This window comes from Rutidosis leptorrhynchoides, chromosome 5, assembly GCF_046630445.1.
Source record: "Rutidosis leptorrhynchoides isolate AG116_Rl617_1_P2 chromosome 5, CSIRO_AGI_Rlap_v1, whole genome shotgun sequence".
NCBI lineage: Eukaryota > Viridiplantae > Streptophyta > Magnoliopsida > Asterales > Asteraceae > Rutidosis > Rutidosis leptorrhynchoides.
In genome coordinates, this window is record NC_092337.1 from 426,151,761 (window position 1) to 426,166,814 (window position 15,054).

The 15,054-nt window shown below is 33.5% G+C and overlaps 1 protein-coding gene across 13 annotated transcripts; it reads right to left on the reverse strand.

Moving 5' to 3' along the window:
* Positions 1-3,137: 3,137 nt before the first annotated feature.
* On the reverse strand, positions 3,138-6,577 carry LOC139847961 (APETALA2-like protein 1). Of its 13 annotated transcripts, none has more exons than XM_071837700.1 (8): positions 5,381-6,577; positions 5,269-5,307; positions 5,053-5,156; positions 4,912-4,966; positions 4,295-4,512; positions 4,153-4,192; positions 3,986-4,031; positions 3,138-3,327 (listed from the first exon to the last, which is right to left on the reverse strand). In XM_071837700.1, the coding sequence occupies exons 1-5, from the start codon at positions 5,422-5,424 to the stop codon at positions 4,509-4,511; spliced, it is 246 nt and encodes an 81-aa protein (XP_071693801.1). In that variant the 5' UTR covers positions 5,425-6,577; the 3' UTR covers positions 3,138-3,327; positions 3,986-4,031; positions 4,153-4,192; positions 4,295-4,508. The 13 variants fall into 13 exon arrangements, 10 of the variants coding, with proteins under 10 accessions (XP_071693801.1, XP_071693799.1, XP_071693797.1 ...); XM_071837698.1 differs by having other exon boundaries at positions 4,295-4,755; XM_071837696.1 differs by having other exon boundaries at positions 4,295-4,760.
* Positions 6,578-15,054: the final 8,477 nt, after the last annotated feature.

Sequence of the window (15,054 nt, forward strand, 5' to 3'; positions counted from 1 at the left end):
TTCCATGTAACAAACTTAGATACGTGTCCTGCGGAACAGGAACGTGCTATCCTTCTAGATAAACTTACTATTGATGACAACTCCTCTTCGTAGAAAAACTGGTTGAAATTGTGGATCGTAAAACCAAGTCTTAATACAAACTGAGATCTCGACTGTCAAAATTTGTGGGAATGTCCGAGGACGTATCTTCACTTATTCATAGCATTGACAATGCAAGGTCTCAAGGAAGAGACATCGACTATTACTTCCAACTAAATTTCGGGACGAAATTTCTTTTAAGGTGTGGATAATGTAACATCCCGCGTTTTTCCGTTAAATTATTTTAACACCGTCTTTTTTTTTTAAAATAACATCCCTCGTCACCTATACTCGTGCACTTCGTTAACTAGTGTTCATGATAATCCCGTTACTCGATTATAACATCTCTCGTTAACTTGCGTTTTAAAAATATTCGTTTGGTTATTTCCCGCACCCGACAACAAACTTGAGGGACTAATCTCGCCACTCGGGTAAACTTGGCTAACTAGTGACTCCTCACCACCACACACTTCATTTCACCATCTTCTTCCTCTTTTTCTTTCTTCCTTTTCTCTCAAGAACACAAACACAAAATTCATCATCTAATTTTGATCTTGGAAGCTCACAACAAATCCGACTACATATTCTTAATCCTCTCGTCATCCTCTACGATTTGATACTAACTACACCGATTTTGGGTAACATTTCTAAAACTCTAGATTTCTCAAATTCATGTTTTTGACTTGATATGTTGTTAGTTAGTGTCTATGGCTCGTGTATAACATGAATATATGATTTGTATGCTCGATCTTGATGTTTTGGTGTAACTAGCTTGAAAATGAAAAGTGTATGCTTAATCTTTGATTTTGGATGATGAAATGTGTTTAGATGTTAATGTTTGTGTGTTCAAAGTGTTAGTTACTTCAATAGCTTCGTTTTGGTGTGTTGATTGACATGAAAACCTTACATTAACATGATTAGTGATTTTGAGGTTTTGGTTAGGGTTTGACGACTCTTAAAACGAACTTTTGATGAGTTGAATGCTTGTTAATGTTATTGATAAGTGTTTAGTTGTATTACATGTTTCATTACCTTCAAAACGGCATATCATATGTATAAATTGGATTCCCGAAACTTAAATTGCAATTGATGAACTTGAAACTTGAAAATAAACCTCTATTGATCACTTGACGGGATTTCGGTTATTGTATATGATGTTTTTGTTTGATGAAAAGTGCTTAGTTGCGTTCCTTGTCGAAAGAGCTTTCCGGTGATATAAAATACATGTTCTAATTGTTTGCGGATCATAAATTGTGATTGTTTGAAGTTTGGGTCGTGCACTTGTGTTTTTCTGCAAACAGGACCTGAATGCCCATTGGGACGCCGTCCTGATTTTGGGACGCCGTCCCACTCTTCATATTGGGACACCGTCCTGATTTTGGGACACCGTCCTGATACACTAAAATGGGCTGTTTTGCTTGGTCATTTGACGTAAAATGTTTGATATGCTACGGACCTCCGATTAACATGAAACTTGGCCAACATGCTCATATATGATTATATAACTTAGAAAAATTGTCGGATACCCGACCCGACCCCGTTGACTTTGACTTTGACCAAGTTTGACTTTTAGTCAAACTTAACTAAACACTTATGCAATCGTTCTAGTCTTTATTTTATACTTGATTCATGCATGAAACTTGACAACGTGATTCACATGCTATACTTTTCGAGTCGTAACGAGCCATAGGACTAATTGAGCACATTTCACCCGACCTTGTGTCGTAACCGGTAAATTGATACAACTTACTTGTTTAGGTCAAGGCTAAGCAACTTTCATGCACACGTTTACCTTGTGAAGTACTTTTATACTCGTGCACTCGAGGTGAGATCATAGTCCCACTTTTTCAACAACTTTTATATTTTTAAATCGTGGGCTGAGAAACTTATACGTTACATACTTATATACATTTCATATGTATATATACCTTTCATACTTTTATACATCGAACACGCATACGAATACAAAGATACGGACGAGTTTGAACGAAAATCCTCAATTCAATTATCATTAATTACATCAGATGGTGTAAGCGAGACTATGTTGTGTGGATCCATACGGGTTTGACTAACCCTCATTCGGACGGTTCGCTACCGTTAAGCGAATGAAATATATTCTGGTACGGTGTATGTTCTAACACTTTTATGCTGAGGTAAATGATACGGTTAAGCTTTGATAATTGGGTGCTCGGTAAACAACAATACTTATGGAATTCAAACGATTCGGAAAATCGACTTATACTATAACTTGTGGTTCAACTTATTTTACTTACATACTCATTTACTAAACCTATGATTTCACCAACGTTTTCGTTGACAGATTCTTCTATGTTTTTCTCAGGTTTTGAATGCTTAAGTGATACATGCTTCCGCACTCTTTTGATACTTGCTTGGATGTCGAGTATACATGCATATTTGGAGCATCTTTTTGGCTACTTTTAAATTGTGTCGCATAGGTTTCAATTGTACGTTTAACATTGTAATGTAACTAGCCGTCGAACTTCTTTTTGTAAACTTGAAACACCCTTTTACATTGAAATGAATGCGACATATTTTGGTCAAACGTTGTCTTAAAGACTTATGACCATGTAATGGGACCTACGTAGTCGACGCCGTCACTTGACGATTTGTTGGGGTCGCTACATCCTTGAATTGAATACTTAGTTTCATGAGTACAAATCTTATCTATAAGCATTATCAATGTATAGTGTAACAAAATATGGCACATACCATATTGGTCATACAAATGTTGAGTTTAAATTAATTATATAAATTGATGTTCACAAATTTGAGTAGTTATTTAAATTGAATAATCAGAATTTATATTTCTTTATCTCTTCTTCTATATGAGATACTGAGATCAAACTCTCTTCTTATATTCTTGGTCCAAATCATTTTTTGAATATCTTTTTGTAAAAAGTTAATGGCCAAAGCATAACATATATCCTTATTAGAACTTCTTCAAGTAATGTCTACTTATATACGCACAAATGTCAACCATTTTTATCTCTTAAATATTTAAAAACAGATAAAAGAAAATACTAAAAGCAAATGACGACGTGTTTGCAACCTCAAAATTTATAAAATAATAACTATAACTATAGATAGAGAAATATTGCCTAAATATGCCTTCATCTTCTCTGTTTGAAACCTTCTTGAATAGGGATCAATTATTTGCGATTTGGGTGAATCGGTTCTCACGGAAGCTCTGAAGCGAGAAATTAGAAGATAATGTACAGAACTAACCGTCTGAAAACAATACATCATTATGACTTTCAATATTCCTTTAAGATACGATAAAAAGTCATTACGACTAATTTCCCTCAAATTTATTGTTGGATAATCGAAAACTATTGCCCTTTATGAGCAAGGAGATAAAATACGTCAGAAAATTATAGAATGGTGCCGTTTTGGAGTGTTAAATGGTTAAATGGAGCCACTTGGCTACATTTTTGTGCAGCTAAAAGTTCATCATTTCTATTCTTCAAACGGACTAACGAAAAGTTTATACTATAACAGGGACCTTTATACAAGGTAGTGCAAACTAATGTATTCATAAAGTTTCTTATAACTCAATTACCTTGCCTAACAGTGGATGAAAAACAAAAACCGAAAAAATAATCTAAAAGAACTGCTAACGCAAATTCTAGCATACATCAGACTCTGTAATAATTCAATCTTTGTGGACTTATACCTAATTTATCAACCATAACAGCAGGTCATGTGCACAAGTACACGCGTTTTACACATATTAAGTTATAAGAATTAATTATCATACCATCAGCTCAAATGGATGAACTGTAAGATTGAGATTTGTCATTATGAAATGAAAAATATTATTCTTAACTGTAGGAAATCTATAAACAAAAACACACCAATAGTAGAATAACAAACAATAAGAACGAACCTGTCTACTTGGAAGAGAATAACCCACGAGGCATGCAGTGCTTATCCTGAGAAATGCCAAATTTCAGTAACAAATATTAAATATATTTAATATATGATAAATATAAGGATAAACTAATGAGAAAACATACGATAAATGTGAAACGAATGTGAACTTGTAATAATCACCTATCTGTAAATGTACCAAGAACAATGCCGAAAGTTGAAACTACAATGGAAAGGGGTACAAATCAAAAAGATATATTGACGACAACAACTTGCAGGCTTATGATTAACCCAAGTTAGTAACAATTATGTAATAAAAATTTACCTTGATTAAACTTGCGAGCAACGCAAACCAATCATCCAAGTCGTCACAAACAAAACTACAAAAGCAAAATTAACAATTCAATTTACTCCGTACTAAATATTAGTTTCATCAAAACTACATCATTTTTATATAAAGTCTTTACCTGATGAAATAGAAGAGTGAGAAAAGCTCTTAATCGGTAAAGCAACAAAGTGAAAGGTCACGAGAATGGAATTCAACTTCGAAATTACACATTATATCGCATCATGATTAACAAAGTTCAAGAAAGTGAATGAAAGAAGTGTTTCAAAACAATACGAAACCGCTTTGACTCATATTACATAATTACCCTTTTTAAAATTAAAGTGGACTAACTGAAAAGGAATATATCTTTACAGTTGTGTTGTTCTATATTCCGGATGTAGCCGACCAGTTTTTAGTACATCATTCAATGTAATTCCTTATGGTGATTGTATACCAACCTGAACTATCAAATATTACATACATATCATAACCATAAACATCAGCAACACATACACAGAAAGTACAACACAACATAAATTCATGAAATAATCACACAACTACAAAAATAAGCACGTGATGCAAGTTCTCCAATTGGGTTAAAATATAAGTAATACCTCTGTTTAAAAGGGAGATGCCATTCCAAATTCAAATCCAAGTTTGTGTCATATCCTGTAAAAAATGATACTATAAATAACAACTGATCGATATTTATAAATTTAATGCAACACTTATCGTTCAAAGGGGTTAATTAATACCTCCATTGTCAGACTCAAAACTTAGCTCCCCCTCATATGAGAAGGGATCAAAGTTGGTGACTGCTTCTCTTTCATTGCATTGTATAGCAGCCTTGTCATAAGCCCTACACAATATCGTATTATCATAATGTAAGATATGTGATTCGAAAAGGCTGTAAAATTGTTTCTAACCCTGCGGCTTCAATTTCACAGTCAACTAATCAAAGGTAGATGTACCTGGGAAAACAATGCATGTTAATCAAAATGAAATGAAACCTATAAAACAGAATTACAACTAATTGGAGTAGTTAATTTAACTTTTTATCCGTTTATTTCTTAAACTCCTTACTTTTTCAGAGAAATTGACCCATTCGAGCTTCCGATCGACCACATTTGTGCAACGTAACTCCTCTAATTTTTGAGCTTCCTCTAGAAAGCACACTGCTCTGGCGCCGAAGAATATGCACAAACTCATCCTTAGTCAAGTCACTTACCTGCATAATGCGTACAACCTACGTAACATCTGCTATTCAATTACACCAATTCCTTTTTACACACAGTCTTCTTATATATTTCAACCATGTCTTATTTATTAAGTTAAGCACAACCTGTTTCAGGTCTTCATGATAATCACTTATATTGAGATTAATATCAGGATCAAGTCCAAGAAACTTAAGTGGAGCCCGATCATGTACCCTATTAGTATAAATAATACCAAATTTGTATAGGATACCTCACAAGATTAGGTAAGTTCAAATAAGAGAAAAACAATATAAGGTCAGTACTTACCTTGCAGCAGCATGTGCAGTGTCAAATCCCCCTTAGAAGATCAACCACAGTAATAAATCAAACAAAAACAGATTCAAATTCAAGCAAATTTATAAGAATCCAATGCAATTCAGTATCCTAAATCACAACTACTTGCAGCATTCTGTCCGCATTCTGTCGGTCTCATTTAATGACAAATAAGAAATCAGTTCTACATGATTAAAAATTTCCACAATCATAGGACATTAAGTAAATTTGCACCATTTAAATAAATATTATCAACCCCTAATTTATCTTGTTCATGGTTCCTGTTTAAAATTAAAGCAACATCCTAATTAAAAAATGAAAACAAACAAATTCTTAAATTATGCGATCGAACCTGGGGATTGATAAACGATGTAAATTTCACAATAGATCGAACTGTTGTTACATGTAAATTTCAATCGAATGAAATACGATTAACATATGTATCAACCCTAATTTGATATTAATCCGATTCGTTACTGTTTCTTGTACAATCCCATGATCAGAAAGCTATTTTGTGTTTATCAAATACACCAAGAACCCTAATTTTATTACGGGTCGTCATGGTTCGCATATCGAATTTGGTTTTCAGAGCGAGGGGGAAGGGTTTTTTTTTCATAAAGGTGAGTACCAGTTACCCCGTAATTTGGTTTGGGATGGAAGGGGTTTGTTTAGGTTATTTGTGTCAGTAAACAATTGAAATCAATTGTAATTGAGCTAGGGTTTTTACCATGTGGATGTCTTGAATGAGAATGAAGACGATTTGCTGAACAGAAACCCCTAAAATTAGAAAAGAGACCGCCCCTTTTCTTTTTTCTTTTTTTTGTGTGTAAGGGTAATTTTATAATGGTTAGGATTAAGAGGTCATAAACAAGATTACGAAAAAATTAAGGGGTAGATCATTCATTATTAATTTAATGGATGGTTAAGATTAGTTTGTACTTTTTAGTTTGTATTTTTTAAAATGACCTATTTTAGCTTTTGTTATTATATATAAAAGAAAAAAGAGATATATTATGTGTTGAATCAATTCAATTTATGTACAACTTTCTTTATAACATTTTTCTATTGAAAAAGTATGCACTATGACTAAGACAAAGATAGTTTTTATTTTTTGTTTATTTTGTTGATATAATATGAATAGGAATATGAATTATATTATGATATTCTATAACTTTATTATATTTTGTAAATTTGCAACATATATGTTCGATTATGTATATCAGTTTATACTAGTATACTACTATAATGTGTTTTCATCTCGTTCAGAAAAAAGTAACAACTCGATTTTGAAAGTTGAATTTGATTTTAACTGAACCGAATTCGAACTGGATTTTCGATACGCATTCGGTTTCAATATTTGAATGGTTAAAAAGTAGATAATGAGTGAATGGTTAAATTATTATAAAGTTAATAAAAAGTATAATGTGATGATGATATTTTATAGACTACGTATTGTTTGTGTAAGGACTATTAAATTGGAAAAAGAAAATATAATTTTCTAAACGAAATTAAAGTAAATGTTTGTAATAGAAATACAAAATAGTGAGAAAAGTACCAAATTTTATCAAACAATTATAAGAGCTTCAGGTAGGGTTCAAATAAAATTTAAGTGCGTGAAAATTCAAACTATAGTACTTTTATTTACTTTTGTAAGAGGATGGATAGATACTATTATCTCTACTAATCGTATATATTATAACAAAATCAATATTAGCAAAGCAAACTTAATAAAAATTGACATGTCAAAAAAAATAACCATTGGATTTAAAAGTAACAATCACTAAACAGTGTTTGTTGCTCATCTACTAGGCTTGATGAGTCATAAAATTCATTTTACTTGCATCTGCTTATACATAGTTTCTTACACATAAAAATTGATTATATTATTGAGGCATTACGGCCTTGGGATTCTCTCAGCTGAAAATCCTTCAATAGTGATGAATCAGTTCAACGCATTCTAGGTGTATGTTAAAATGCCTGAATGAGAACGTACATTTGGTTGTTGTATTAGATCTGTTAGAAGTGGACATCAAGGTTATTTATTGATAAAAAAAATTCTAAGATGATGAAAGTCTAAGAAAATAGTAGAAAGTTTGTGAAGTTGTGTACTTTTTAGAAGGTGATAATTGCAATTGAGTTTCTAAAGGTTTAAAATCCTATGTTGGTGATGGGGCACTAGTTTAACATGTGCAAATCATTTCTTGGTGATGCTTGCTCTCTAGTTTAACATGTTCATCTAGGCCTTTTCAAAGCATTACCCATGGAGTTGATGCATTTACTTTAGGTGATTCCAATTATCATAAGTAAAATACATTTACTTTAGATGATTCTAACTATCTTAAGTAAAATAAAACATATTTACATTTACTTTCGATACATTTCCATGGAGTTGATACATTATGGAGTTTGTTTTAATTCTTTTTCATTTGTTTTGTTTTGATCATGTGCAGTTTAACATGCTTCCAGATTTAAAGTTGAAAGATCTGCGACTGACTTGATTACTTTTGAAAGCCAACTGATAATAGTAATGGATCGTATGATTACTTTTTCAGCTTCTGCTGCTGGACATTTTGCTTATGGCAGCCCAGGTGCTCCTCAGCTTCATGTCTTTTACATTGACTGAAAATCTGATCTGACCAAGACGTGAACATACCAGGTATCTTTATGTGGCCAGCCATGTAAATAAAAGCAATTAGCTTAAAAGAAAATGAGTCTTGTTATAATTCAGTAGGCTTATAACTACCTTTGGTGGTTTGATTCTTGATGTTATAATTCAGTAGGCTTATAACTACCTTTAGTGGTTTGATTCTTGATTAATAATGCTAATAATGAAGTGTAAGAACAAAGATGATAATGGAGAGAAAGAAAGAAATACTTTGTAAGTGTGATAAATGGTGCAAGTTTAATGCTTGCATTTATGGCTATTTATAGCAAAAATATCACAAGTTTAGAAAATACAATAATATTACTTTTGTGTATCAATAATTGACTATCCATTTATATATATATATTTATATATTATAACACTCCCCCTTGGATAGCAATTTTATTTGTTGAAGATCAACTGTAAGTTACTGCCTCGTTAAAAACCTTGCTAAAGAAAACCCAGTGGGAAAAAAAAACTTTAGCTAAGGGAAAAAGAGTGCAACATGGAGTTGACTCCCCCTCAAGTAGACATCGCTTCAGTTGTTACATCTTTTGAACATGTCTCATGCCAATGTTATGAACGTGTGTTCTGAAAATAGCAGTTGGAAGTGCTTTCGTGAAAAGATCAGCAGAATTTTTGCTGGATTGAACATATCTCATTTCAATCTCGTTGTCCTTAATGAGATTTTGAGTGTATGAGAAGAATCTGGGAGGTATGTGTTTGGTTCGGTCACTTTTGATATACCCTTCTTTCATCTGTGCTATGCAAGCTGCATTATCTTCATAGATAATTGTTGGACTTTTATCGCGTTCTAGTCCACAAGAATCAGTAATGATTTGTGTCATTGATCTCAACCAAAAACATTCCCGAGTAGCTTCATGTAATGCAATCACTTCGGCATGATTTGATGATGTGGCAACAAGTGTTTGTTTTTGAGAACGCCATGATATTGCAGTACCTCCATTTAGGAATACATATCCAGTTTGAGATTTAGCTTTATGTGGATCAGATAAATAACCTGCATCAGCATAACCAACCAAATCTTGTTTTGATTCGTTAGAATAAAATAATCCTAAATCAGTAGTTCCTCGAAGGTATCGAAATATGTGTTTGATCCCATTCCAGTGTCTTTTGGTAGGAGCAGAGCTGAACCTTGCCAACAAATTAACTGCAAAAGAAATGTCAGGTCTTGTACAATTTGTAAGATACATAAGAGCTCCAATTGCACTAAGATATGGTACTTCTGGTCCAAGAATATCTTCATGATCTTCACATGGACGAAATGGATCAGTTTCAACATTGAGTGATCTAACAACCATAGGAGTACTTAATGGTTTTGCCTTGTCCATATTGAAACGTTTCAGAATCTTTTCAGTATATGTTGTTTGATGTACAAGTAAACCATTAGGCATATGCTCAATTTGTAAACCAAGGCAATACTTGGTTTTTCCGAGATCTTTCATTTCAAATTCTTTCTTTAGAAGTTGAATGGCTTCATGGATCTCTTTATTTGTACCTATGATGTTAAGATCATCAACATAAACAGCTATGATCACATATCCGGATGTTGTTTTCTTAATGAAAACACAAGGACACGTAAGGTTATTTGTATACCCTTTGCTTATCAAGTAATCACTTAATCGGTTATACCACATACGTCCCGATTGTTTTAACCCATATAAAGATCTTTGTAATTTAATAGAATACATTTCTTTGGGTTTTGCATTTGATGCTTCTGGTACCTTAAATCCTTCAGGTATCTTCATATATATATCACTATCAAGTGATCCATATAGATAAGCAGTCACAACATCCATGAGTTGCATTTCTAAATTTTTAGAAACTGCCAGGCTGATTAAGTATCTAAAAGTAATTGCATCCATAACAGGGGAATAAGTTTCTTCATAATCAATTCCCGGTCTTTGAGAAAAACCTTGAGCTACAAGTCTAGCTTTATACCTTGTAGCTTCATTTTTCTCATTTCTTTTTCGGACAAAAATCCATCTGTATCCTACAGGTTTCACATCTTTAGGAGTGAGAATGATGGATCCGAAAACTTTTCTTTTATTGAGTGATTCTAATTCAGCTCGTATTGCTTCTTTCCATTGAGCCCAATCATGTCTATTTTGACATTCAACCATAGATGTTGGTTCTGGATCATCATCATTATTCATGATGTCATATGCAACATTAAATGAAAATTTCTCATCAAGATTTTTCATTTCATTTCGGTTCCATAATATTTTTGAATGTGCATAATTGATTGCAATTTCTGTATTGACATCATCAATCTCCTCTGCAGTAGGAGTACTGATTTGTGGTTCTTCTTGAACACTTTCTTTTACCTTATTATCAGCTGATTTTCTTTTTCGAGGATTTTTATCTTTGGAACCAACTGGTCTCCCACGTTTCAGACGTGGCATAGATTCTTGAGTGACTACATTATCAGTTTTTCGATTTGGAATCTCAACTCGAGCTGGAGTATTAACTGCTGGTATATATGATTTAGTCACCCTTTTTGTATCTGTGAATGCATCAGGCAATTGATTTGCAAGTTCTTGTATATGCATTATCTTTTGAACTTCTATCTCGCATTCTTTTGTGCGAGGATCAACATACTTTAATTGAGGTTCACACCATGAAACATCATTTTCTTTATTTTTTATTTCTCCCCCTAATCTAGGAAACAATGTTCAATATACCTTATGATTGAAGATGTTTCATATCCAACATATATTCCCAACCTCCTTTGAGGACCCATTTTTGTACGTTGTGGTGGCGCAATTGGAACATATACTGCACAACCAAATGTTCTAAGGTGAGAAATATTTGGCTCTTGACCAAAAGCAAGTTGTAGGGGGGGAATATTTATGACTTGCACTTGGTCTGATGCGAATCAATGCAGCAGCATGTAAAATTGCATGACCCCATATAGATACAGGGAGTTTTGTTCTCATTATCAATGGTCTAGCGATTAACTGTAAACGTTTAATCAGTGACTCGGCTAAACCATTTTGTGTATGCACATGAGCAACAGAATGTTCAACAACAATTCCTATAGACATGCAATAGTCATTAAATGCTTGAGATGTAAACTCACCAGCATTATCAAGTCTCGCCTTTTTAATGATGTAATCAGGAAAATGTGCTCTCAATTTAATAATTTCGGCAAGAAATTTTGCAAATGCCACATTACGGCTTGATAACAGACAAACATGAAACCATCTACTAGATGCGTCTATTAGGACCATGAAATATCAAAATGGTCCACATGGTGGATGAATTGGTCCACAAATATCACCTTGAATTCTTTCAAGAAACATTGGTGATTCTTTCTCAACCTTAAGTGGTGAGGGTCTAGTTATCAATTTTCCAAGAGAGCAAGATATACATGGAACCATTGTATCATGAAGGATTTTTCTATCCTTCAGTGGATGTCCATGTGTACATTCAATAATTCTTTTCATCATTGTTGATCCTGGATGGCCCAATCTGTTATGCCATAAATTAAATACACCAGGATCAATATACTTTTCTTTAATCACCATATGTGCTTCTGGTACATTTATATGTGTATAATGTAATCCAGAATTAAGTCTTGGCAGTTTTTCAATCACGTGATTCTTGTTAGTGATACTTAAATATTTCTCATTTTCTGCCGTTACTGACTGATAATCATATCCATTAAGGTATATGTTAGAAAAACTCAATAAATTTCTGCTTGACTTAGGAGAGAATAAGGCATTATTAATTAAAAATGTTGTACCGTTTGGTAATATGAATTTTGCCTTTCCTATCCCTTCTATCAAGTTAGCAGCACCTGATATTGTATGTATAGTTCCTTCCGTTGGTTTCAAATCAATGAAATATTTTTCAGAGCATTAGGTTACGAAAGTGGGGTGTTACATTTATGGTATCAGAGCATTAGGTTCTTTCTTGTTGAAACCCGACCGGTGTTGACCCGTGAGACTTGGTTTCACTTCCGCTACTGTTTTTGACAACTTTCTCTTCATTTCCTTTTCGGTATCCTTATTAGGGTTTTGATTCCTACCTTTTTGTTTCTCATAGATGCCTCATTTTCGCAATGCTTTGAAAAGAAACTCCCGTCGTAAGATTCGAAGAACAACTCGTCATCGTATGCCGAGATCAAATGAGAATGCAGTGGACCCGAATATTTTGACGGCAATAAATCAAGCGTTATCAAGTATGATACCTACTATAGTCACTCAAACTGTAAATGCTATTCGCGAACAACCCACTCCAGTAAATGCCATTGCGACTACACTCGAGACCCCACCTAACACATCTGAAGGTTCTGGTGGAACAATAATACAACTTGGTGATTTTCATGTATGGCTGGAGAGATTTCAGAAGCAGAAACCCCAAACCTTTAGCTCAGCGCCCGACTCCGATTGATGCAGAAAATTGGATTGCTCACATGGAGAAACTTTTTGAGGTTTTGGGATGTGTTGACAACCACAAGGTGAAATTGGCTACTTATAAGTTGGAGGGTGATGCGGGAAGATGGTGGAAAGCAATCAAGCAAGCCAAAGGAGGCGATGCCTTTGTCAATGCACTTTCATGGTACGAGTTTCGTCAAGAATTCTATCAACAATACTTTTCTAGGGCTGATAGAGAGGCGTACGTTAGAGAGTATGATAACAATCGCCAGCGTGAGGACGAATCTGCTACTGACTTTATGGCCAGGTTTGTTAGACTTGCAAGTTTTATAGGCGCTGCAGCCGGAACACCAGCTGAGCAAGCTGAAAAGTTTAAGTGGGCGGTGAAGTATCGAGTTCGTTCTCAAATTGTAAATGGGCAATTTGCTAATGTGGCAGAGGCTGCAAATGCTGCTAAGAACATTGAAATGGAAGAGTTGGACTACAAAGCGTCAAAGGTAGCAAGCTACAAAAAGAGAAACGGAGATGACCAATATAGAGACGCAAAGAGAGGTCAATAAGGGAATTCGCAAAACCGTTATTCGAAACATAATAAGCGCAGTGATGTTGAGATTATTTTATGCAATACTTGTGGCAAACGTCATCCTTCAAACACATGTTACAAAGAAATTGGAGCTTGCTATAATTGTGGTAAAATGGGACATGTCGCTAAAGATTGTAAGAGCCAGCGTGATACTACCGGAGGAAACAAAACTCAACCGACAACCAACGGCATGGTGTTTGCTTTGAGGACTGATGGATCGTGTTAAGGTATAATTTAATAATTACATATTTGTATTATTTGATATATGCATGTGTGAATATATGAAGATATTTGTCTGAATTATACTATTGTCGATTTCGAGGACGAAATCCTTTTTAAGGGGAGTAGAGTTGTAATACCCATGATTTTCTAACCTTATAATATAATGTATGTGATGTACAATAACACAAAAATAAAAAATAACTACAATTATAAATATAAAACGATATTAGTCATTTTTTAGACATTAAATGATACAAGTAGCTTACACTTTTAAATTAAAATGATATTAATAATAACAAGCAAGGTCACACATGGCAACTAAACCCACTAACAATTTAGTGGAAAACTCACCTAAAGCATTCTTGAAAAGCAAAAGAAGAAATATAAAAAAAAAACGACATTATGAGCTTTTGTTAATATAATATAAGGTATGTTAATATTTAATTAGTTATGGATATGGTAGTAATGGGTAATCATAGAGGCATCATGCATATTAAATTATAATATTTGATTTATTCATTAATAAAATGCATATACCACAAAGTAACTACTATATGCTGTATAAATGGGAATACAAATCATACATATAGCATGAAAGAATTTCAAGTCAATAGTTTTACTCTTATTGAGAGGTTAGCCCGTAAACCAAATCTCCTTAAAAAAAAAAAAAAAAAAAACCATATTGTAATCACCCTTGTTCACCAAAAATCATACAAGAACACAAAAGAAAAGAAAAAAAGAAAAGAAAAACACGGCTAGAAAAGTAGAGAGAGGCCGAGAGACATTCGTTGGTTGCGGGAACAAGAACATTTACACGTTAGTTTTGGTTCAAGCTCGATCTTGTTTCGAAGGTAGATCTCAATCTTACTTTAAATATATAGTGTTCTTATGTTATGCTTTACGAATCATATAGTGTTCATATATTTGATTAAAAACCAACTAAAACAAATCGAAACTCAACTGTTAGATTCATTCTTTTGGTGGTTTTATCGGAAAGTTACGGGTCTTAAAACATCAAGTTTATCAACGATTCGGAACCTAGGAATTTAAAGTATTACTTAAATTCAAGATAGGATGAATTATGTTTTGATAATTAGTATATAAAGAAGAAAACTTTTCCACTAAATAATAATAAGAAGAACAGTGACACTAGACGATGAGGATGAAGATCATATGATTTAATTTATAGTTTTACATTTACGGCCCCTAAACTATAATAGGGTTTACAAATTAAGGATACTAAATATCTTATTTATGAGTTCACACCCTGGATTATATACTAGTTTTCTATTAGGGAGGTGATCCGTACACCACCTACTTTTTGCCGTACACCACTAGAATAATTATTTGGACAATTTTGTCCTTCCCTTTATTTA